General features: G+C 41.1%; 2 protein-coding genes across 3 annotated transcripts in view; both read right to left on the reverse strand.

Moving 5' to 3' along the window:
• CENPI (centromere protein I) overlaps window positions 1-2,729 on the reverse strand; it is a 35,746-nt gene extending 33,017 nt beyond the window's left edge. The window contains exon 1 of one of the 2 annotated variants that reach the window (XM_070759827.1): window positions 2,424-2,729. The gene's annotated coding sequence lies outside the window, so the exon portion shown is untranslated. Of the gene's footprint in view, window positions 1-2,408 lie in introns of both variants that reach the window. The other variant, XM_070759829.1, reaches the window with a different exon arrangement.
• Window positions 2,730-13,269: 10,540 nt separating this feature from the next.
• TMEM35A (transmembrane protein 35A) lies at window positions 13,270-21,440 on the reverse strand. Its single transcript, XM_070758327.1, has 2 exons — window positions 21,260-21,440; window positions 13,270-14,096 (listed from the first exon to the last, which is right to left on the reverse strand). The coding sequence occupies exons 1-2, from the start codon at window positions 21,377-21,379 to the stop codon at window positions 13,710-13,712; spliced, it is 507 nt and encodes a 168-aa protein (XP_070614428.1). The 5' UTR covers window positions 21,380-21,440; the 3' UTR covers window positions 13,270-13,709.
• Between the last annotated feature and the right edge of the window lie 4,292 nt (window positions 21,441-25,732).

Genomic DNA, 25,732 nt, shown 5'->3' on the forward strand with positions numbered 1-25,732 from the left:
GTTTTTGTGTGAATAAAATAATAATAATAATAACAACAACAACAATAACAACAGACCTTCAAATGTCTAAGTTCTATCATATCTCAAAATGGACACCTAAACATCAAAAACGTCATCAAAAAAAGCACAACAAAGAATGTTTTTTCTGTCTGATGCTGATAGTTCTACAGAGGAATCATTGAGTCTGTCACCTGCACCTCTATAACTATCTGGTTTGGTTCTGCAACTCAACAAGGCATACAGACTTGAGAAGATAATTAAACTGCAGAAAAAACCATTGCTTACCAACCTGCCTTCTATTGAGGACCTGTATACTGCATGAGTCAAAAAGAGGGCTGTGAAAACATCTACAGATCTCTCACATCCTGGACATAAATTGCTTCAACTTCTACCCTCAAAACGACACTATAGAGCATTGCAAACCAAGACAATTAAACACAAGTACATTTTTTTCCTGAATGCCAGCACTCTGCTAAACATATAATTCCTTCAACACTGTCAAATTATTCACTAAGTCTGCACTACTATTAATCTTCTCATTGTTCCTACCACCCATCTCCTCCTTCATACTAATGATTGTATGACTGTAACTTTGTTATTTATATACTTAGGATTTACATTGGCTGGTTCCTGATACGATTATTATTATTATCAACAATACAACAAAGCAAACAAGATCACTATGCTGGATTTCGTATTTCATCACCAGTCAGGTGCTTCCCAAGCACCTAGGACTGTGTGATGTAGCCGCAGATCCCAGTAAAACAGCCTTTTGCAATTAACAGATGGAGATTTTTTCAATTCCAGTGGTTTTCAAATGTCCACTGAGATCTTTTGGCACTGCGCCTACCGTGCCAAGGACTACTGGGACCACTTTCACTGGCTTATGCCAGAGTCATTGCAGCTCGATTTTCAGATCTTCATATTCTGCAAATTTCTCTAGATTATTATTATTATTATTATTATTATTATTATTATTATTATTATTATTATTATTTCCTATTGCTATTGACCCAGCAACCCTAGAAGGGGGGTTGAGAAAACACTCCACAGGAGTTATCTGCATAAGACATACAATAAAAAAAACACGCAACAAGGCAAAAACTGGATGATAGGTATTGTAGTACACACTCTGCCTAGAGAGGCACCAGGCTGGAAAAGGTTGCAAGAGAGAGGAGGAAAAAAGGGGGGCCTGGGCTGCCTTCCAAGGTTTCTTTCCTATATTTGGAGGGGGCAGATTTTAGGAGTCCGGTGAGGTCGAATGTAAAGGAACGCCCCCTCCCCCACAAAACCCCATAATCAAACCAGAACTTAACAATAACAACAAGGGAAGGGACCTTGGAGGTCTTCTAGTCTTCTAGAAAAAGTGCAGAGAAGAGCAACAAAGATGATGAGGGGACTGGAGGCTAAAACATATGAAGAACGGTTGCAGGAACTGGGCATGGCTAGTTTAATGAAAAGAAGGACCAGGGGAGACATGATAGCAGTGTTCCAATATCTCAGAGGTTGCCACAAAGAAGAGAGAGTCAAGCTATTCTCCAAAGCACCTGAGGGGAGGACAAGAAGCAATAGGTAGAAACTGAACAAGGAAACAACTTAGAACTAAGGAGACAGTTAGAACAATTAATCAATGGAACCACTTGCCTCTAGAAGTTGTGAATGTTCCAACACTGGAAGTTTTTAAGCAGATGTTGGATAACTATCTGTCTTGACCCAAGTAGTGTAGGGTTTCCTGCCTATGCAGAGGTTGGACTAGAAGACCTCCAACGTCCCCTTCCAACCCTGTTGTTGTTATTGTTATTGTTGCTGATTGTTGAATTTTTTAATTACTGTATATACACATAAAATACAAACGAGACAGACAAACATATATGGGTACAATTCCATTTTTACAATAAGAATCTCTTGCTTTGCATCCATCAATATACTTTCCTCACACAAATGTATTATTATCATCATTATTGTTGTTGTTGTTATTATTAATCATTATTATTAATTGCCATTACTATTATTATTATTATTATTAAAAGGGTGTGCATAAGTGCACTAGAGTGCCTTCCCTCCCCTGTCCTATTGCTCTCCTATATCTCCTATACCATTCTTCTTTCCTGTACTGTATTTATTCTATTCTTTCACTGATATGTTTTATTCCTATTTCTTCTCTTCTATTCCTTCTTAGATATACTTTACTACCGTATGAGTATATTCTCTATAACCTTCATTATATATTTACTATATGTATACCCAATATAACTCTCATTGTGCAACGGACAAAATCAATAAACAATAAATAAAAATAATAAAATATCATCATTCCAACCTCCTGCTTGGGCAAGGAGAGCCTACACTACTTCAGACAAAGCCAGTCAACAGGTTTTCGATACTGGGGTTGAGACCTAGAATCTAACCTGGGCCAACGTTACCTGGGCGCAGAAGGCTCTATCGTCTGAACGCTGAGAATTAACCGTGCAGAAGGAGCGTCGCCTCAGACAACCCACGCGGGGACCGGTCCTTCGGAGCTCAAACAGTCTTCCCGCCAGGCCTCGGGCCCTCCTCGACCAACTCCCGCCGTCCGGTTTACCTTAGGGCCTACCTAGGCCGTTCCGCTGTCACAGCAACCGCCGCGGCCAATTTCTCTCTTTAACCGCTCTCACGTTCAAATTTTTTTCCCCGCCTCCCGCGCGCAGGCGCACGTCGTCGTCCTGACACCAGAAGGGGCGGGGCCGTGCGGCCAGAACCGCTTGACATTGGTTTAAATGGCCGGCTGTCCCCCGGAGCGTCATTAATTCGCCGTGAGCATGCGCAGGCGCGCTTTCTGTCTAGACTCAATTTCAGACGCCTAAGGAGAAGGGTCTGACGTCACCCGAGCCTTCGGAGATGTTAAAAGAGCCTGGCGGAATCTGGACGGGAAAGTGCGCATGCGGAACACTGGTCTATGGCTAATTGGGAATTCTTGCCGCGTTTGGCTCTTAGTGACTGTATGGGCGTCAGTAGCAATTGCTGAGTTTGAATATTTTGCAAACTTCGGTGATGGCGCCTTTCCACCCCCCACAAGTACACAAGAGATACAATTCGACTTGCACCCATTCGTTTAATAAGGGGATAAACAGAAGTCCTCAAACTTGGCAACTTTTAGACCGTTGGCTGGAGAATTGTGGGAGTTGAAGTCTACAAGTCTTAAAATTGCTAAGTTTGAAGACCTCTGGGTTAAAGTTATTGTAGGAATAACTTTACCCCTCTCCTAGAAAAATGAAATATTTTAGGAAATATTAAATGGGCAGAATATTTCCCTTAGAAGGAAGGAATTCAGCCCCCCACCATTTTCCAATAGAATAGAATAGAATTCTTTTTGGCCAAGTGTGATTGGGCACACAAGAAATGTGTCTTTAGTTCAGATGCTCTCAGTGAACATTAAAAAAATTTTGTCAAGAATCATGAGGTACAATACTTAAGGATTGTCATGGGATCAAATAAGCACTCAGGAAAAAATTAATTAATGGGCCAGTCTATTCTACATAACGACTCCAGTGTGATGGGATGGGATTAAGAAGTAGCCCTTAGGATATGATAGTATTAGCTCTCATGTGATCAAAATTCAGAGGCTTGAGTACTGGTGTGTGCTTATGATGATTGTGGTGTCGGGTTATGTGACCACCTTTAGTGACTTTCTGACCAAGCCAATGAGGAAGCCAGATTTGCTTAACTGTGCAGGGTTTCCTTTAAAGCGGGTAGCAAGTAAGATTGTAAAACAGGGCAAAATTCATTTAACAACTGCCTTGCTTAGTAATGGAAATGTTGGGCTCAGTTATATTTGTAAATTGAGGACTTACCTGTTTTATCAATGCATTGAGTCTGTCATCTGCACCTCTATAACTGTCTGTTTTGGTGCTGTAACCCAACAGGACCGACAGACTTCAGAGGACAATCAGAACTGCAGAAAAAACAATTGCCGCCAACCTGCCTTCCACTGAGGACCTGTATACTGCACGAGTCAAAAAGAGGGTGGGGAAAATATGTACTGACCCCTCACATCTTGGACACAAACTGTTTCAACTCCTACCCTCAAAACGTCGCTACAGAGCACTGCACACCAAGATAACTAGACACAAAAACAGTTTTTTTCCAAACGCCATCACTCTACTAAACAAATAATTCCCTCAACACTGTCAGACTTTCTACTAAATCTGCACTTCTATTCTACTAGTTTTTCTCATCATTCCTTTCACCCATTTCCTCCCATGTTGACTGTATGATTGTAACTTGTTGCTTATATCCTAAGATTTTTATTAATATTGCTTCTTCATTGCTTATTTGATCCCTATGACAATCATTAAGTGTCATACCACATGATTCTTGACAAATGTATATTTTATTTTATGTACGCTGAGAGCATATGCACCAAGACAAATTCCTTGTGTGTCCAATCACACTTGGCCAATAAAAAAAAAATCTATTCAATGCTTCGGTGGGCAGCCTGGTGTTATTCAAATATTCTAAATGCTTTTTTTTTTTTTTTTTTGCAACAGCTTTTGGTGCTGTAAGGTATTCTCCCCAATTTTCTGCAGTTGTTAGTTGCGAAGTGGTGTCTGATCCATTGCGATCCCATGGATAACATTCCTCTAGGCCAGTGTTTCCCAACCTTGGCAACTTGAAGATATTTGGACTTCAACTCCCAGAATTCCCCAGCCAGTGAATGCTGGCTGGGGAATTCTGGGAGTTGAAGTCCAAATATCTTCAAGTTGCCAAGGTTGGGAAACACTGCTCTAGGCCTTCCTGTCCTCTGCTATCCCCCGGAATCCAATTAATCTCACACCTACTGCTTCAGTTACTCCATCCAGCCACCTCATTCTCTGTTGTTCCTTCCTTCTTTTGCCCTCAATCATTCCCAGCCTTTCAAAAGCCTAGTTTTTTCCTTCTTTCTGATGGTCTACAGATTTCATGGTCATGTTAGAAGTGGAAAAATCATGGTATGCCAATATTCACCTTTATTGTCAGTGTGGATGTCTTTTTCTTATTTTTGCTAGACCCGTCATTTGTCTCCCAAATAGATTTATTTTTATTTCATGACTAAGAGTCACCGTTATGTTCGTTACAGTACATAAGAGATAAAGTTTGAAACCTTTTCAACATATTTATTTATTTTGTCAAGTACATATTGGTAGTATACAAAGATATAACAATGTTTATATACATGATACTACTAAGAGAGAAACATTAGGACCGGGGACGGAAGGCACACTGGTGCACTTATGCACGCCCCTTACTGACCTCTTAGGAATCGGGAGAGGTCAATAGTGGATAGTCTAAGGATAAAGTTTTGGGGGGTAATAGGTGATGATACTACAGAGCAGGGGTCCCCAAACATTTTACACAGGGGGCCAGTTCACTGTCCCTCGGATTGTTGGAGGGCCGGACTATAAAAAAACCCTGAACAAATCCCTATGCACACTGCACATACCTTATTTTAAAGTAAAAAACAAAATGGGAGCGTACTATTTAGAGGGGGGGGAAGAAGTATGAAATTGATGTATATTTATGTTTTGTTTTTAATTTTCTTTTGTTAACATCTGATTGTAGGTTTTCTTGGCTTATAGAAAAATGAATAAAGAAAGACGGAAGCACTTTGGCATAATGGTTAATAAGTTAGAAATATAATTGGTGTACTTTTTGAAGGATCATTAAGGAGGAAATTTAATTAAAAGAAAATGAATGTAACTGGATGACAAAATTAGGAAAAAAAACTTTTGCAACTTTTTTGATGATTGATATTAGTTACTAACAAAATACCACATTTTATTCATAGAAAATTAGATGGAACACTGTGTTGTGTCACTCACCTGCTGGCCGGACAAATGGTCTCAGTGGGCCGTACTTTGGGGACCGCTACCACAGAGTCATGTAGTGAGTTCCATGAATCAACTATTTGTTTACTAAATATGAGTTTAGAGTGGTTTACTTTAAGTTTGTATCTGTTGTGTGCTCATGTATCGCTGTGGTTGAAGCTGAAGTAGTCATCGACAGGAAGGACATTGTAGCAGATGATTTTATGAGCTATGCTTAGGTCGTGTTTAAGGCGATGTAGTTCTAAACTTTCTAAACCTAGCATTGTATGTCTAATTGCATAGGGTATAATGTTGCGAGTAGAGGAGCAACTAGTAAAGTATCTTTGGACATTTTCTAGTGTTGTGTGTTCCAGACAGATGAGCTGTATTCAGCTGTATTTTCCGGACTGTTTGTATCAGATTGGTGTTATCTGTGGCTATATTGTAATAGTAATACAGGACACCGGCTTCTTCATTCCTTCTTTTCTCTTTCCAAAAAGCTTAGAATTTGGAAGCTCTGAGACAAAAGGGGAATAAAAAGTGAAATAATCAAGCTCTAGGAGGAACATTCTTTGTAAGCAGCTTTCCCCAACCAGATGCTCCAACAGATATGTATTAATCTCTGGCGTATGGCTCGAGATTAGGGTCATTGCAATCCAACAAGTTTTCATCACCGCAGCCACTTGATACTCACCAAATATGATGGATAACAGCTCCTCCTGTCCAGTCAACACATCCAGGTTATTAGAGGAGAAAGACATTTTTAATTCAAAATAGCTGGATCTGAGGCCAAGTGTTCTGTCGAGCTCTCTGGTAGAATCCTCCCAAAAATGCACAGCTACAATTTCAGACACACACACGTTTGAAAATTCAAAACAATGTTCTTTATACTGAAAAATGCAAATAAACAGAGCACTCTTTTTGTATAGCAAAGAGCACTTGTCTCCAAACAAATTGGTAATTTGTACAAGTCCCTTATCAGTTCTGTGATACTTAGCTTGCAGCTGTGAGGCAATTCACAGTCCTTCTTCTTTCACAAAGTGAAACACACTTTGCTCTGGTTTAGTTTCAAAGCAGGAAAAAATCAGCACACAAAGATCAAAGTCAGCAAAGCAGGCATGAAACACAATGATCAGATAATCCTCCACAATGGCCAAACCCACAGGCTGCCACTTATAGCAGCCTCACTAATTACCACAGCCCCACCCAACCACAGATGGCCTCATTTTCTTTTATAATAATCTCTCAGTTGTTGTTGCCTATGCATCGCTCTCCTCATGCGTGGCTGTATCATTAACTCTTTTTCCGAATCCAAGGAGGAGCTAGATAATTGATCTCCTTCTGAGCTGTTTGCCAGACTCTCCTCCTCGCTGTCACTCATGTCTTCTTGGTCAGAGGAGTCTTCATCAGCAGATTCCACCGGGGGCAAAACAGGCCTGCAGTATGTGGATGTCTCCCCCACATCCACAGTCCTTGGGGCAGGGGCTGGGCCAGAGCTAACCACAACACCAAGTAAAACTGTTTTTTAATCTCTCTCATTAGAGACAGAAAACCTAATTTCTCACCCGTTATCCTTATAATCATGTGGTCAAAATTCAGATGTTTGGCAATTGGTTCATATTTATGACGGTTAGCAGTACCTTTGGGGTCGTGTGATCACCTTTTGTGACCTACTGACAAGCAAAGTAAATGGGGAAGTCAGATTCATTTAACAACTATATTACTCATTTAAGAACTGCAGTGGTTCACTTAACAACTGTGACAAGAAAAGTCATAAAATGGGGCAAAAATCACTTAACAAATGTCTTGTTTAGCAACAAAAATTTGGGGCTCAATTGTCCCCAAGTTGAGGACTCTCTGTATTGAGATTTCATAAGCAGGATTACCAAGCTGGGCTTTTTTACAGAAATCCACAGAGAATCTGCTAAAGACCAATTTGCTTTAATTCTCTAATCCCAAATTCCAATTTTACTTAAATCTTGGGTTATCCTCAAAAAGCAAGCTTTTGGACACTGAAAGAGTAACGCAGGAGTATAGAAACAAACCCCATTAGATCCAGTGAAGTTTACTTATGAGAAAACATATATAGGATTGCAATACATGAGATCTTTTTACGAGAATACACTAAAATGTCTTTTTTCCCCCAAAATGCAGAAAATATTCTATACGCTGAACATTTAAAATATTATTAATCGGTTTTTTTAAATGACCAAACATTCATTAAATATTGGCTAGCACTCTCTGAATATAATTCTGTTCTATATTTTATACCTGGTGTGTCAGGTTCAATTTGATTTAAGACTGAAATTATGCAATTCAATTGCTTTTAGGCCTAAACTATAGCAAATGCTTATCTGCATACAAGGGCAAACTTTTCAGTACATTGGACAGCAATCTTGTCCAGCATGTCTCAAAAACATTGTGAATAAAAGCCATCACAACTTTTGGCCAAATATTCTTCTCTACATTTCTGTGATATTGTCTAACCTTTGTTATCCTGAATGACATGAACTCACCACAGAAAATTGATTATTTTGTGATGACTGAGACAATATATGAATTTATTTCTGTAGATGAAGTTGTTTGAATCTCTTGAGATATTGGGCAATATTCTTTAGATGGAATTGAAAAATTCAGACTTGCTTTTCCTTCTTAATCTTGATATGAACATACATCAGTATTTAGTGGAAAGAAGTGGCAGCCTTGTTTCACATATCCACAGAGAATATTATTCAATCTTAATGTGGAAAAATATCTGATGCTTGCACAGAATCTTATATCTTTGATGCATGACAACGTGACCAAGGATCACAAAGTCATTTTTACAGTGATTTCCTGGAAGGAATATTTGCCAATCTCGTTCATTGGGATAACCGGCAATCTAGCCCCATATTTTTACATACCTCTATGGTCCAGGCAGTGTAGGGCTGATTTTTTTTTTTGCTACCACACTGTGGGTGTGGCTTATTTTGTGGGTGTGGCTTGCCAGCCATGTGGCCAGGTGGGAGTGGCTTAAAGGTCATGTGACTATCTTAAAGGTGGCCAACTTGATATCACTCATGTCAAGGGTTTGGTTTAGGGTTAGGGTGCCTGGCCTCTCCTCGCGTCAAAGAGATACAATTTCCCTATCCATTTACTATTACTGAACATCCAAAATGTACTATTTAATTCTATGTATGTATGCTATATGTGTACATACATATTACACACGGGCACACAAAAATGCACATTATCTACTATATAAACTGTATGTGTATGTACACATACACACGCACGCACAGTTCTTCTAAAATTATACATGTTCAACCTCATTTACTGCGATAGGAAAAACATGCCCAGAAGGGAAAAAAGAAAAAAAAATGCAAAATTTTTCTGCAGGTTCTGTGTACCTGACCATACCTGTAGGAGCCCATTACTGGTCACAGGCCTCCAGTGGCCTCATGTGCCTCGTGATGTCATGAGCATATGTTACAAATTATATACCATACATCAGTGTTTCCCAACCTTGGTAACTTGGAGATATCTGGACTTCAACTCCCAGAATTCCCTAGCCAGCATTTGCTGGCTAGGGAATTCTGGGAGTTGAAGTCCAAATGACTTCATTTGGACTTCAAGGTTGGGAAACACTGCCATACATAATGGATATGTCATATTCTTCCAAACACCTTGGACTATGGCTGTTTTTCATTTAGAGACATTGCTTTTAGGGCTTATTCTCAGATCTTCTCAGATCTCACTTCAACAGATTTCAATATGTTCAAACTGAATTGAGAGCAGCTACCTGTCGGGGTTCTCGACTCTACTTCCTGTCATTCAAAAACCAATACAAGGCATGATAAATACATATGGTGCAGTCATGGGTTTCACTTACCTTTGCTACCTGTTCGGAGATGTGCTCTTGCACACCTGTGCTCGCTTCGCTCTCTCGCTCTCTCTTGCACTGCTTCTGCGCTTGCACAGATCATCATGATGATGTCTGGATAGGTGGGTGCAGCCTCCCACCATTACCACTACCAGTTTACCTGAACTGAAGTAAACCAGTAGCAACCCACCATTTTTGTGGTGGTGCCAATATATACGTGAAGAATTGCAACGTCCCATATTTTATTTTTTAAAAAGCAAATTTCCTCCAAATTTCCAAAACTTTATTTTTTATAAATTGGACAAGGGCTGGGAGGACGGGGTATGCAAACCAGACAATATGAAGAAAGCAACACATATATTTATATTTATATATATATATAGCTTTTAAAACTGTATATTTCTCTTGATAGCTGAGACTCGCCTTTCGTGTTCCTCCCAAGCTGAACAATAAAAAAAACCTCTCCTTCCCAGAGAGTTCACAATGTCTTGGCTTAAGAAGAGAGACCTTCGCAGAAGAGAAAAAATTGATCGTGCTCTTAGCATCACCTGGAAGCATTGTGGCTCAACTCTGGACTGGCTGGGGAATTCTGGGACTTGAAGTCCACACATCTTAAAGCCACCGTGGTTGCAAAACACTGCTTTAATCTGTGTTTATTGTGAGTAAGAGTGGATGGCTACAGAAGCAAATTTACATGGGGGACAGATATGAATATACAGTGGTACCTCTACCTAAGAATGCCTCTACTTACAAACCTTTCTAGATAAGAACCAGATGTTCAAGATTTTTTTGCCTCTTCTCAAGAACCATTTTCCACTTACAAACCCGAGCCTCCAAAACTGTAACCGGAAAAGGCAGGAAGATGCTGCCATGGGGCCTCTCTAGGAATCTCCTGGGAGTAAACAGGACCGGAAAAGACAGGAAGAAGCCTCCATAGGGCCTCTCTAGGAATCTCCTGGGAGGAAACAGGGCCTCCACCCTCCCTGTGGTTTCCCCAATCGCACGCATTATTTGCTTTTACATTGATTCCTATGGGAAAAATTGCTTCTTCTTACAAACTTTTCTATTTAAGAACCTGGTGCTGGAATGAATTAAGTTCATAAGCAGAGGTACCACTGTAGCCCCTGATCTTTTGCCAACAACCAACAGACAAGATTTGGGAGAGAAGAGGCCTGGTGGATTGATTCTTGTCTCTGCAAGATCTTTTACTATCAACCGAGAAAGGGTGGAGACATGCATTGCTTGGCGTAGGTCAGGGGTAGGCAAAGTTGGCTCTTCTATGACATGTGGACTTCAACTCCCAGAATTGCTCAGCTAGCATGATTGGCTCAGGAATTCTGGGAATTGAAGTCCACAAGTCATAGAAGAGCCAACTTTGCCTACTTCTGGCGTAGATGAACCAGGAAAGTGAATGAGCAAAATCCACACTGGGAATACCCAACCTTCCTAACACCCCACCGGGCTTTCTGACTCCAAAGGACGGCATTTTGGCACGGAAGCAATTTAGGCAAAGCAATTCAGCTGTCCATCTCTTTCACACCCATGCACACACAAACACCGATGCATGTGGACACTTACACACTCAATACAAAGAGACACTTATTTTTGATTTTTTTTGTTTTAGATCCAATAACGTGACGATGACACACTGGTGTGTGGGAAGTGGCGGAGGGCTATATAGCAGAGGGCAGCTCTCGAAGGTTCGGAAGAGTGCGTAAGCCAGGTCGAAATTTAACCGGCCCCTTGAAGGATTTTCCCCATGCTCCAAAACGGAACCCTTTCCAAAACCAATCAACCAACCCACCAACCAACCAATCAATCAAGGACAAAAAAAAACCTTGGACTTCAAGGTTGGGACTTCAAGGTTGGGAAACACTGCCATACATAATGGATACGTCATATTCTTCCAAACACCTTGGACTATGGCTGTTTTTCATTTAGAGACATTGCTTTTAGGGCTTATTCTCAGATCTTCTCAGATCTCACTTCAACAGATTTCAATATGTTCAAACAGAATTGAGAACAGCTACCTGTCGGGGTTCTCGACTCTACTTCCTGTCATTCAAAAAACAATACAAGGCATGATAAATACATATGGTGCAGTCATGGGTTTCACTTACCTTTGCTACCTGTTCGGAGATGTGCTCTTGCACACCTGTGCTCGCTTCGCTCTCTCGCTCTCTCTTGCACTGCTTCTGCGCTTGCACAGATCATCATGATGATGTCTGGATAGGTGGGTGCAGCCTCCCACCATTACCACTACCAGTTTACCTGAACTGAAGTGAACCAGTAGCAACCCACCATTTTTGTGGTGGTGCCAATATATACGTGAAGAATTGCAACGTCCCATATTTTATTTTTTAAAAAGCAAATTTCCTCCAAATTTCCAAAACTTTATTTTTTATAAATTGGACAAGGGCTGGGAGGTCGGGGTATGCAAACCAGACAATATGAAGAAAGCAACACATATATTTATATTTATATATATATATAGCTTTTAAAACTGTATATTTCTCTTGATAGCTGAGACTCGCCTTTCGTGTTCCTCCCAAGCTGAACAATAAAAAAACCTCTCCTTCCCAGAGAGTTCACAATGTCTTGGCTTAAGAAGAGAGACCTTCGCAGAAGAGAAAAAATTGATCGTGCTCTTAGCATCACCTGGAAGCATTGTGGCTCAACTCTGGACTGGCTGGGGAATTCTGGGACTTGAAGTCCACACATCTTAAAGCCACCGTGGTTGCAAAACGCTGCTTTAATCTGTGTTTATTGTGAGTAAGAGTGGATGGCTACAGAAGCAAATTTACATGGGGGACAGATATGAATATACAGTGGTACCTCTACCTAAGAATGCCTCTACTTACAAACCTTTCTAGATAAGAACCAGGTGTTCAAGATTTTTTTGCCTCTTCTCAAGAACCATTTTCCACTTACAAACCCGAGCCTCCAAAACTGTAACCGGAAAAGGCAGGAAGATGCTGCCATGGGGCCTCTCTAGGAATCTCCTGGGAGTAAACAGGACCGGAAAAGACAGGAAGAAGCCTCCATAGGGCCTCTCTAGGAATCTCCTGGGAGGAAACAGGGCCTCCACCCTCCCTGTGGTTTCCCCAATCGCACGCATTATTTGCTTTTACATTGATTCCTATGGGAAAAATTGCTTCTTCTTACAAACTTTTCTATTTAAGAACCTGGTGCTGGAATGAATTAAGTTCATAAGCAGAGGTACCACTGTAGCCCCTGATCTTTTGCCAACAACCAACAGACAAGATTTGGGAGAGAAGAGGCCTGGTGGATTGATTCTTGTCTCTGCAAGATCTTTTACTATCAACCGAGAAAGGGTGGAGACATGCATTGCTTGGCGTAGGTCGGGGTAGGCAAAGTTGGCTCTTCTATGACATGTGGACTTCAACTCCCAGAATTGCTCAGCTAGCATGATTGGCTCAGGAATTCTGGGAATTGAAGTCCACAAGTCATAGAAGAGCCAACTTTGCCTACTTCTGGCGTAGATGAACCAGGAAAGTGAATGAGCAAAATCCACACTGGGAATACCCAACCTTCCTAACACCCCACCGGGCTTTCTGACTCCAAAGGACGGCATTTTGGCACGGAAGCAATTTAGGCAAAGCAATTCAGCTGTCCATCTCTTTCACACCCATGCACACACAAACACCGATGCATGTGGACACTTACACACTCAATACAAAGAGACACTTATTTCTGATTTTTTTTGTTTTAGATCCAATAACGTGACGATGACACACTGGTGTGTGGGAAGTGGCGGAGGGCTATATAGCAGAGGGCAGCTCTCGAAGGTTCGGAAGAGTGCGTAAGCCAGGTCGAAATTTAACCGGCCCCTTGAAGGATTTTCCCCATGCTCCAAAACGGAACCCTTTCCAAAACCAATCAACCAACCCACCAACCAACCAACCAATCAATCAAGGACAAAAAAAAGGAAACAGGTTGGTTCTGCTGTAGTTATTCTGCACAGAGAGCTTGTCAAAGTGGGTCCGTAGGTCCCATGCACCCAACTAGGAGACTTTGATTTTGCTCTTCTCTGGGGCTACGTCGGCCAACAACTGCTGCTCTTCCCCATTCACCGTCATGGTCCTCTTCTCCGGCGGCTGGTCTTCGGGCTGGCGTGCAATCAGCAGGCGGCAGGTGAGCAGGATGCCAAAGACCAAGGCGTGGGCATAACGCTTGAGTGGGTCGCCCACCAGTTGGTGAAAGAAGAGCACGGCCAACACAAGTAGCAGCAGCACAAAGTTGGCCACGTCTTTGGGGCGGCCCGGGACCAGGGTCATGACAATCCCGCAGGCCACCTCCAGGGCTCCAATGCTCTTGCGGAGAATGATGGAGCTGACCCCCAACTTCTTCAGCATGGGCAGCGCCCTCACGTAGGTCTTGTAGGCCCGCTTCTGCAAGCAAAAGAATACGAGCACAGCATTTGTGACTGGTTTGGGCCCGAGTTATAGTTTTATTATGTCACCCTTGGGAAGTAGAGGGGGCACAGTTTGGATCAGCTTGGATCCAGTCAAACAGGAAACATTATGAGATAATGGACAGTAATGAACAAAGTGATCTTCCGTTAGTATTTTGCATGATAAGGTTGGAGAAGAGGACCATAGCTCAGTGGTAGAAGGCCTAGTCTAGATGAAGGAGGTCTTAGATTCTAGCTTCACCGGATGGAGAACTTCCCCTACTTAACTCTTGCATTGGTGTGGTCAGTAGACAATCTTGGAATGGGTGGGTGGATGGATGGATGGACAGACATACAGACTCTTGCATTGGTATAAGTAGACAGTCTTGGAATGGATGGATGGATAAAAGGATGGATGGGTGGATGGATGGACAGACGGACAGACACCCAGACTCTTAAATTGGTATAAGTAGATAATATTGGAATGGATGGATGAATGGGTGGATAGATGGGTGGATAGAAGAACAGATGGATGGATAGAAGGATGGATGGATAGAAGGATGGATGGTTAGATGGACTCTTGCATTGATATAGTCAGTAGACAATCTTTGGATGGATGGATGAACTTTTGCATTGGTATAAGTATACAATCTTGGAATGGATGATTGGGTGGCTGGATAGATGGATGGTTGGATGGACGCTTGCATTGGTATAGTCAGAAGATAATCCTGAATGGATGGATAGATGAATGAGCTAATACCAGTAATAAAATAATTTCTTCAGCTCCCAAGGATGGTTTATGAACAACCTTTGTCAAATATATGAGCTACTGAAAACCACTTGGACTATTTATGCGGAGCACATAGAGCAGGTGTGTCCAACCCACAGCTCATGGCAGGTGGCCCTGGACTGCTAGTAATTGGCTCCATGAGATAAGAAATAGACAAAAAAAGAGGTAAATTTGTTAACTGTATTTTATATGTGACCCAAATGATTTCTCTTCACTCAATGCAGCCCAGAGAAACCAAAAGGCCAGATAGCTGTGCTACTATCAGTTGTTTTTTTTGAAAGAAAGATCTGTTTTGAATGTAGCTGAGATTCTGACTTCATTGGTAGGCGGCTTTCCTGAGAACTGCCTGGAGATGATTCATCTTTGCCTTCACTCGGGATTTGTCTACAGCAATAAATGCCCTATATTCTGAGAGGCCCCCAGCTTCCAATCTAAAAGAATCTAAGGTTGTGAACAGGCTCTTGTTATTACAGTCCTTGACCAAGCAGTGTACAGTTTAAAGAATGGAAATGGGATAAAAACAAAACCTAATTCATCAAATCCCAAGAAAACATTTAAATATGTTAAAGGGTTAAATAAGGTCCATGAGGGAAGTGTTTTTAATAGGAAAGGGAACACAAGAACAAGGGGACACAATCTGAAATTAGTTGGGGGAAAGATCAACTTGATGACCTTCATGGTCCCTTTCAACTCTAACAATAAACAAACAAACAAATAAATAAATAAACATGAGAAAATATTATTTTATTGAAAGAGTAGTAGATCCTTGGAACAAACTTCCAGCAGACGTGGTAGATAAATCCACAGTAACTGAATTTAAACATGCCTGGGACAAACATAGATCCATCCTAAGATAAAATACAGAAAATAGTATAAGGGCAGACTAGATGGATCATGAGATCTTTTTCTGGCATCAGTCTTCTATGTTTCTATGTTTCTAAAACAAATCGGATTAGGTGGGCAAATCAATTTCTCTCTGTCCCTGTCTCTGTCTTTGTCTCTCTCTGTGTGTTTGTGTCTGTAAAGCAACTGCAGAGAGGAATTCTTGTACCCATTTTTAAAAAATGATGCACAGCTATAAATATGGAAAAGCAACCCGGACTTCTTAAAGCTGTAAAACACTTTTTTTTTCCAGATAAGGAGTTGGAAAATGAAGAAAACAGAGCCATTAAGTTTCATCTGAAAATCTGCAGTGGTAAACATCCTCCTTTTATAAGCAAGGCACTGAAAAAACCACTGTATCATCGTGCTCATGTAACATGCTAAGCTATGATACCCTTAACTATGGTTTAGTGAGTATTATAGCACACTGTTTTCACGCAGTAAATTGAAGCCTTTCAAATCACAGTGGCATGTAATATTGTACCCTCAATCCAGGGATGGGCTACCAAAATGTTTACTACCACACTGTGGGCGTGGCTTATGCATTTTGTTTCAACATCTTTCAATGCAAATTGAGTGCTCCGGGGTGGTGCTCCATTTTTGCTGCCCCACTACGCCCCCCCCCCCCCGTCTGGGCAATAGCCCAACCCTGATTATCTACTATATATATATAAAAAAATAAAATAATAATAATAATAATAATAATAATAATAATTTATTGGATTTGTATGCAGCCCCTCTCCGCAGACTCGGGGCGGCTAACAACAATGATAAAAACAGCATGTGACAATCCAATAATAAAACAGCTAAAACCCCTTATTTATAAAAACCAAACATACACACAAACATACCATGCATAACTTGTAATGGCCTAGGGGGAAGGAATATCTCAACTCCCCCATGCCTGGCGGTATAAATGAGTCTTGAGTAGTTTACGAAAGACAGGGAGGGTGGGGGCAATTCTAATCTCCGGGGGGAGTTGGTTCCAGAGGGCTGGGGCCGCCACAGAGAAGGCTCTTCCCTTGAGGCCCACCAAACGACATTGTTTAGTTGACAGGACCCGGAGAAGGCCAACTCTGTGGGACCTTATTGGTCACTGGGATTCGTGCGGTAGCAGGCGGTTCCGGAGGTAATCTGTACATAAAGTATATGTACACACACGCACATACAACTCTTCTAAAATTATACACATTCAACCTCATTTACTGCGATAGGAAAAACATACCCAGAGCCCAGAAGGGAGAAAGAGAAAAAAAATCATTTTTTTGCTACTGGTACTATGTACCTGATCAAAATTTTGCTATTGGTACTGCATATCTGACCATACCTTTAGGAGCCCATCACTGACTCAATCTCAAACAAGCACTAGTATCTTAGCTGAAATGAGGTATGGACCTGCCCAAGAGGCATTTATTCATCACAGAAGCCAACAATTTGTTCCGTCGTTCTGTTGGCCCCAATGACCAGATTTATACCATGTGCCAAGCCCATCATTTGAGAGTTTAGCCACCACTGAACCCCTACATCGCATTATGCTTCCAAACATGGTTTTGCAAATCATGGAGAGATTATGCCACATAACTCAAAACCGAACCATACTACGTGGTCTGAATCGGATGCCTACAACCATTAGGGAAAGGAATATTTGTTATAACACCAGCGCAAATATGATTAATTAAAATTTAAAAAAAAAAGCAGTTCAGCTGACCCATGGTATCAAGGTCTTGGATATACAAATAAAGGTAACACTTATCAGTTAAAGGGGGAGGGGGACAACCCAAGGAGGATCTGAAGTTTACAAGTCATTCATGTGATATTTAAGACTGTAACAAGAGGAGGGGAGGGGAGGAGGGGAGAGATTACCATGCTGGAGGACCTGAAGTTTACAAGCTTTGACAAAGAGTCATTCATGCGATGTTTAAGACCAACAAGAGGAAAGGGGAGAGGAGAGTAAAGAGTAAAAGAGAATAGAGAATAGAGAAGATAAAATAGAAGAGGAGAGAATAGAAGAGGAGAGGAGAGGATAAAATAGAATGGAGAAGAGGAGAGGGGAGGGGAGAGGAAGAGAGGAGAGAAGAAGAGAAGAAAATAGAATAGAATGGAAGGGAAGAGAAGAGAAGGAGAGAAAATAAGAGAGAATGGATGTAATGGAAGGGAAGGGAGGAGAGGAGAGGAGAGGAGGGAAGGGAAGGGAAGAGAAGAGAAGAGAAGAAAAGAGAAGAGATGACCATGCTAGAGGACCTGAAGTTTACAAGCTTTGACAAAGAGTCATTTATGTGATGTTTAAGACCAACAAGAGGAGAGGAGAGTAAAGAGTAATAGAGAATAGAGAAGATAAAATAGAAGAGGAGAGAATTGAAGAGGAGAGGAGATGAGCAAATAGAATGGAGAATGGAGAAGAGGGGAGGGGAGAGGAAGAGAGGAGAAGAGAAGAGGAGAAAATAGAATAGAATGGAAGGGAAGAGAGGAGAAGAGAAGAAAAGGAGAGAAAATAAGAGAGAATGGATGTAAGGGAAGGGAAGGGAGGAGAGGAGAGGAGAGAAGAGAAGAGAAGAGAAGAGAAGAGAAGAGAAATGATGACCATGCTAGAGGACCTGAAGTTTACAAGCTTTGACAAAGAGTCATTTATGTGATGTTTAAGACCAACAAGAGGAGAGGAGAGTAAAGAGTAATAGAGAATAGAGAAGATAAAATAGAAGAGGAGAGAATTGAAGAGGAGAGGAGATGAGCAAATAGAATGGAGAATGGAGAAGAGGGGAGGGGAGAGGAAGAGAGGAGAAGAGAAGAGGAGAAAATAGAAGAGAAAGGAAGGGAAGAGAGGAGAAGAGAAGAGAAGGAGAGAAAATAAGAGAGAATGGATGTAATGGAAGGGAAGGGAGGAGAGGAGAGGAGAGGAGGGAAGGGAAGGGAAGAGAAGAGAAGAGAAGAAAAGAGAAGAGATGACCATGCTAGAGGACCTGAAGTTTACAAGCTTTGACAAAGAGTCATTTATGTGATGTTTAAGACCAACAAGAGGAGAGGAGAGTAAAGAGTAATAGAGAATAGAGAAGATAAAATAGAAGAGGAGAGAATGGAAGAGGAGAGGAGATGAGAAAATAGAATGGAGAATGGAGAAGAGGGGAGAGGAGAGGAAGAGAGGAGAAGAGAAGAGAAGAAAATAGAATAGAATGGAAGGGAAGAGAAGAGAAGGAGAGAAAATAAGAGAGAATGGATGTAAGGGAAGGGAAGAGAATTGAAGAGGAGAGAAGAAGAGGAGAGGAGAGAAGAGAAGAAGAGAAGAGAGGAGAGGAGAAGAGAGGAGAGGAGAGATGAGATGAGATGAAATGAAATGAGATGAGATGAGATGACAATGCTAGAAAGTTGTACTATTGTTCATTCCCAGAAATTACAAGTCTGGCCATTCTGATAATGTCATATGAGTGAACACCACTGCATTATGAACGACCTCTTGGAAGAGACCGAACACCCCCCCCCCCCTTTGGGGCTTGACTATCTGCATTTTTACACAACTGAATCCCCTCACCTGATTCCTTAAAAAAAATACATAGTAATAGCTGGCAATAGAGTTACTTTCTGATTGAAAAAACAAAAGAATGCCTCTTCCTTTCAGCTCCATAGTCCAGAGCTGACGAGAGACCCTGATTTGTCATTTTCTAGAAGCTTCTCTGAGGGAGAACGTTACAATGCCGTTGAGCTGCAAGGCAACCTGAGCCATGTGGTTGCCTGTAACAGGTTCTCAGGAACACTGAAGCCAAATAATGGGGACTATATTTGTGAGTCTGTCGCAACAACACTGGGAGGTGGTTGGGGTGGAGGGATCTTTTTACATTGCTGTGGGGCCCCTATTCCTCACCCTAATAAGCAACAACTTAAGTGTGGAAGACCTCTTCTGCATCTGGTAAAACCATCCATCACTAGCCCAGTGCTGCCTCGTCCCCTTCCGACCCCAAAACCGTTAATAAATCATGTCTATTATTATTATTATTATTATTATTATTATTATTATTATTATTATTATTATTTAGATTTGTATGCCGTCCCTCTCCGAAGACTCGGGGCAGCTAACAACAATGTAAAAAGACAATGTAAACAAATCTAATATTAAAAACAATCTAAAAAACCCCAATTTAAAAAAACCACTCATACATACAAGAATACCATGTATAAATTCTATAAGCCTAGGGGGAAGAGAAATTTCAATCCCCCCATGCCTGACGACAGAGGTGGGTTTTAAGGAGCTTGCGAAAGGCAAGGAGGGTGGGGGCAACTCTGATATCTGGAGGGAGCTGGTTCCAGAGGGTCGGGGCCACCACAGAGGAGGCTCTTCTCCTGGTTCCCGCCAAACGACATTGCTTAGTCGATGGGACCCGGAGAAGGGCAACTCTGTGGGACCTAACCGGTCACTGGGATTCGTGCGGCAGAAGGCGGTCGCGGAGATATCTACCTTGCTTCCTCTTGGAAATAAGTAATAAGGAGGTCCTTTCTGCCTTTCTAGCCTTCTGCGACTGCTTTCTCTCCTTCCCTTCTTTTTTTGCAGTCTACCAGTTATATCTCCCTCTTCATCGGAGAGCAGGGGAGAAATTGCCTTAGGATTACAAGGGTTAGAGAACCGAGGAGAAAAATTTTACATAAGTGGCATCACACACCTGCACAACTTGCGTATATTTATCGAAATGTTAAGGCTGCCAGTTGGCGTGGATGTCAGGAGAGAGGGGTGTTTGTGCAAATGTTTTGGGAGTGTTTGGTGGTGCAGAAATTCTGGAGAGAGGTGCAAGACGAAATTAATAGGACGTTAAACATAAAACGGGTGATTACAAAAGGAAATAGCAGTATTAGTAATAAGGGATGATATGAGTGAATTCAGAGAAATTAAGGAAGCAGCTATAGAAAGTGCCCAAGCAGTAATAATCTTAGGCTGGAAGGATGCAACAAAATGGACAATACAAAATTGGTACCGGTACATGATTGAACACATTCGGTTTGAAATTATGGATACAAAAATGAATACGATGCATGAAAAAAAACTGATGGGAAGATGGGACGGGGCTAGAGGTTTTAGGGTTAGTAGCATTCGAGACCGAGTTCTAAAGAATAAACTGGAATCATCCTATAATTTGTAAACATGGTAATGTTCTTGGTTTAAAATAATATAAATCAGTGCACCCTCATTTCGGTGGAGGGGTCTGAATGAATGACGTTGGGTGGTGGGAGCCCACATCACTGTGTCCTTTGTGTAGTGTGTATCTGTTGTTATAATTAAAAATTAATTTTTTAAAGAAAGGAAGAAGGGAACGCCAAAAGAAAAACCTCGCAAATGGAAGACGGGAAAAGATTCCTGAGCCAAGGAAGACGAAAGGGAAGGTTGGGTGGTATATTCCTTTTTTTAATTTTTGCACCACTCCTAATCGTTGCTTTCTTTTGTGCCCAATCTCCCACAATAACAGGGCTGGCAAAGATGTCTCCCCACTACCACAACTGTATTTACTCACCATTTCGTTGTAGGCATCCTTGCTGAGCCGGGGGGTCAGTTTGATGGCCCCCATGAAGACAAAGAAGAGGCCCAGGGCCACCGAAAGGGCAACAATGGTGACGGTTCGAGGGGAGGCCATTCGGATCAGGATGCTGCGGCTTCCCGAATTGGTCCGATGGTCCCTTGGCTATGTCAAAGGATGGTCAGTCATTCACCATGGAAGGAGACGGTGGTAGTGGGGGGAGCGGAAGGCTGACACAAAGCAGCGATGCCTCTTTGGCTCAGCCGCCTCTGGGTCCTAGTGTCCTACTTTTATTTTTCACACCGTTGGCAAGGTGACATCTGCCATATTTATTTATTTTTATTTATATTTATTTATTTTGTCCAATACACAATTAAGGGAGACTAGGATAGATCTATTTCGTATGTATGTATCTATATATACATACACACACATAGTAAAATACATGATGAAGGTTATAGAGGAGATACTCATAGTAAAATATATCTATGAAAGAATAGAAAAAAAGATATAGTAATAGAACATATCAATGAAAGAATAGAAGAAGAGATATTGGAATAGAAGAAAGGAATAGGAGATATAGGAGAGCAATAGGACAGGGGACGGAAGGCACTCTAGTGCACTTGTACTTGCCCCTTATTGACCTCTTAGGAATCTGGATAGGTCAACCATAGATATTCTAAGGGTAAAGTGTTGGGGGTTTGGAGATGACACTATGGAGTCCGGTAATGAGTTCCACGCTTCGACAACTCGGTTACTGAAGTCATATTTTTTACAGTCAAGTTTGGAGCGGTTAATATTAAGTTTAAATCTGTCGTGTGCTCTTGTGTTGTTGTGGTTGAAGCTGAAGTAGTCGCCGACAGACAGGGCGTTGCAGCATATGATCTTGTGGGCAATACTTAGATCATGTTTAAGGCGTCTTAGTTCTAGGCTTTCTAGACCCAGGATTGAAAGTCTAGTCTTGTAGGCATTCTGTTTCGAGTGGAGGAGTGAAGGACTCTTCTGGTTTAGTATCTTTGGACATTTTCAAGGGTGTTAATGTCTGAGGTGCGATATAGGTTCCAAACAGATGAGCTGTATTCGAGGATGGCTCTGGCAAAAGTTTTGTAAGCTCTGGTAAGCAGTGTGAGAGTGCCAGAGCAGAAGCTACATAGGATTAGGTTTACAACTCTAGAAGCCTTCTTGGCTATGTTGTTGCAGAGGGCTTTGGCACTTAAATCTTTTGTTATTAGTATACAATTTAAGATATAAGAGCAGGGATAGAAGCGGAAGAGACGGTGGGGAAAATATTGTATAGATTATTATTAATTAGATTTCTATGCCGCCCTTGTCGAAACGACTCAGGGCGGCGTGCAACATTATAAATGGAACAATATATACTGCTCCAAAATAAATAAATAAAGGGAACATTCAAAGAACATATCCTAGATCTGAATGAATGAAATATTCTCATTGAATGCTTTGTTCTGTACGAAGTTGAATGTGCACAACAGCATGTGAAATTGATTGTCAATCAGTGTTGTTTCCTAAGTGGACAGTTTGATTTCACAGAAGTTTGATTTACTTGGAGTTTTATTGTGTTGTCCCTTTATTTTTTTTTGAGCAGTGTATATAAAGAAATCTAAATTATGTTCAAAAGAATTATACAAAATTACTAAAAAAAAGTTAGAAAAACCCCATATACAGTCATACACATTCATCCAATTCAATCATTCATAATATCAGCTGGAGACCATCTCAACACTCACGGCCCCCATGCCTGCCGGCAGAGGTGGGACTTCTATTCTATTCTATTCTATTCTATTCTATTCCTTATAGCACTCAATTTCGAGCAGTAATCACAGGAGATATGAATGGAAACATCAAACGATTGGTGACTTGGAATCTGGGCAATTTTATCCCTTTTTGGCTGGTAAGATTTATGTGTGGTTATGATTGGGTAGTATTGACTGTTTTTTAATGATAGTGGGTTTTTAGCTATAGTTTTAATTACTGGATTTGCACTGCGTTGTTTATTGTTGTTGTGAGCCACCCCGAGTCTTCAGAGAAGGTGGCATACAAATCTAATAAATATTAATGTTAATTATTATAATCATGGGGGATGCATCAAAGGTTGTAACTGTGAAAAACAATCATAACTTTGTAACTTTGGTTGCTAAATGAGTTGTTGTAAGGCAAGGATTGTAAGTCAATTGTACTTGAAGCAGAAAAATCCAAGAGTAGGATAAAGAATGTCAGGCTTACTAAACACTTGCTGCTTTTGAAGAAAGCAAAATTTTTGAGGTCTCTTAAAATTAAGCTTGCAGTACTGCATAAAATCATTTACAAAGTTTACTCAACTGGGTTTGATTTACTAACGAAGGCATTTAGACTGGCAATTGAATTCTTAGTACTGTATTTAATTTAAGCACTTAATTGAACAGCAGGTGGCAGACAAATGCTTAGCAAAAAATTTTTATCCAAAGATCTGAGAAAAACTGAGGCTTGTAACTTTTATCAAATACAGTACACTCCTTTTCACTGCTGGCTTGATTTACATAAGGAGCCTGTTTTCCTCAACATAAGGAATTGATCGTAAGCTAAGCAAATACCCAAATTTTACTCACTGGATATTCCCATTTCTTTATAGATTCCCTTAGGCATTGCCTATCTCCTTTTCATCTTAGCTTCATGAGCCTTCAGAGGTAGAAGATGGAATGATTATTCGCAAGATTTCAAATTGTAGTTCTGGTAGGCAATGCCTTGGTCTCTTCTGCCCTGAAAGATGGCACTTAAGAGGGGACTTGATCGAAGTGTATAAAATCATGCATGGGATAGAAAAAGTGGATAGAGAAAAATTATTTTGTCTATCACACAATACGAGGACGAGGGGGCACTCCCTTAAACTCATAGGTAAGAAAGCGAGGACAAATAAAGGGAAATATTTCTTCACCCAGAGGGTCGTTGGTTTATGGAATTCACTTCCAGAAGAGGTTGTGACAGCTGTCAGCCTGGGTAGCTTCAAGGCAGGATTAGATAGATTCATGGATGCCAAGTGTATCGGTAGCTATTGAAATGGATGTCCATGTGCCGCCTCTATGTTGATTGAGGCAGGCAGGATTCCCTTGAGTACCATTTGTTGAGGGTCAGGGGAAAGGGAGGGTCTTGCCTTCTCTTTCTACTCAAGATCCCCATGGACAATTGGTGGGCCACTGTGTGACACAGAATGCTGGACTTGATGGGCTTCGGCCCGATTCAGCATGGCTCTTCTTATGTTCTTATCTTCTAGATTTCTCCACATTCCCAGTGATCCTGGAGTACTGTGAGGATCCATTTAGATCCTTCTGTGGAATAGAGACCAGTCAACAACGTTAACTGTAACTTTGATTTTAAATTTGACCATTGTCTTTTGGGTGTCCAATTTGACTGGCATTGTACCTATCATTAAGCTATTTATAAAACTCCTCAATGAAACAAAATGCTTTTAAAAGTAAAAGTTGAGTTTGTTTGGTTTTTTTGCAAGATACATATACATTTAATACAGACTCCCTGTATGATATTTTGGGGATAGTCCAGGAATTTGCTTCCCTTCATCATGTCATTATCTTTTTAGCAATTTTATTTTCTGGCTGGTTTTCCCAGTTGCAATATATGGCTGTGAAGGCTTGACCATAAGGAAGGCTGAGCGCCAAAGAATTGAGGTCTTTGAATTATGGGGCTGGAGAACACTCCTGTGAGTCCCATGGACTGCAAGATAATATTTATTTATTTATTTATTTATTTATTTGTTTGTTTGTTTGTTTGTTTGTTTATAATAATAATAATAATAATAATAATAATAATAATAATAATAATATATTAGATTTGTATGCCGCCCCTCTCCGAAGAGTCATACAAATATCTCCGGGACCGCCTTCTGCCCCACGAATCCCAGTGACCGATTAGATCCCACAGAGTTGGCCTTCTCTGGGTCCCGTCGACTAAACAATGCCATTTGGCGGGTCCCAGGGGAAGAGCTTTCTCTGTGGCGGCCCCGACCATCTGGAACCAGCTCCCCCCCTGAGATTAGAACTGCCCCCACCCTCCTTGCCTTCCGCAAACTCCTTAAAACCCACCTCTGCCGTCAGGCATGGGGGAACTGAAATATTTTCCCCAGGCCTATACTGTTTATGTAGGGTATGTTGTTTGCATGGTTTTTAAATTATGGGTTTTTAGCTTTCTAATGATTGAATTTGTATTATATATTGTTTTCTGTTGCTGTTGTGAGCTGCCCTGAGTCTGCGGAGAGGGGCGGCATACAAATGTAATAAATAAATAAAATAAATATAGTATTGTATTGTATGTTTAACATAATGTAAGAATAAAATAGAGATAGAAAAGATAAAAAAGACATTGGAGAGGTCTATTGTAGATAATGTAAGATTGAAGATTTTGGGACTGGGGGAAGAAACAACAGAGTCCGTTGACCACTCTATTGCTGAAATCGTATTT

Source organism: Erythrolamprus reginae, chromosome 8 (assembly GCF_031021105.1).
Source record: "Erythrolamprus reginae isolate rEryReg1 chromosome 8, rEryReg1.hap1, whole genome shotgun sequence".
In the NCBI taxonomy this organism is placed as follows: Eukaryota; Metazoa; Chordata; class Lepidosauria; order Squamata; family Dipsadidae; genus Erythrolamprus; species Erythrolamprus reginae.

What these genes read in the sequence shown, in the direction of transcription:
- TMEM35A (XM_070758327.1), bottom strand. Translation starts at nt 21,379, where the DNA reads ATGGCCTCCCCTCGAACCGTCACCATTGTTGCCCTTTCGGTGGCCCTG. An exon ending in AGGATGCCTACAACGAAATG is followed by an intron (nt 14,097 to 21,259) that starts GTGAGTAAATAC and finishes TTTTGCTTGCAG; the next exon opens with AAGCGGGCCTACAAGACCTA.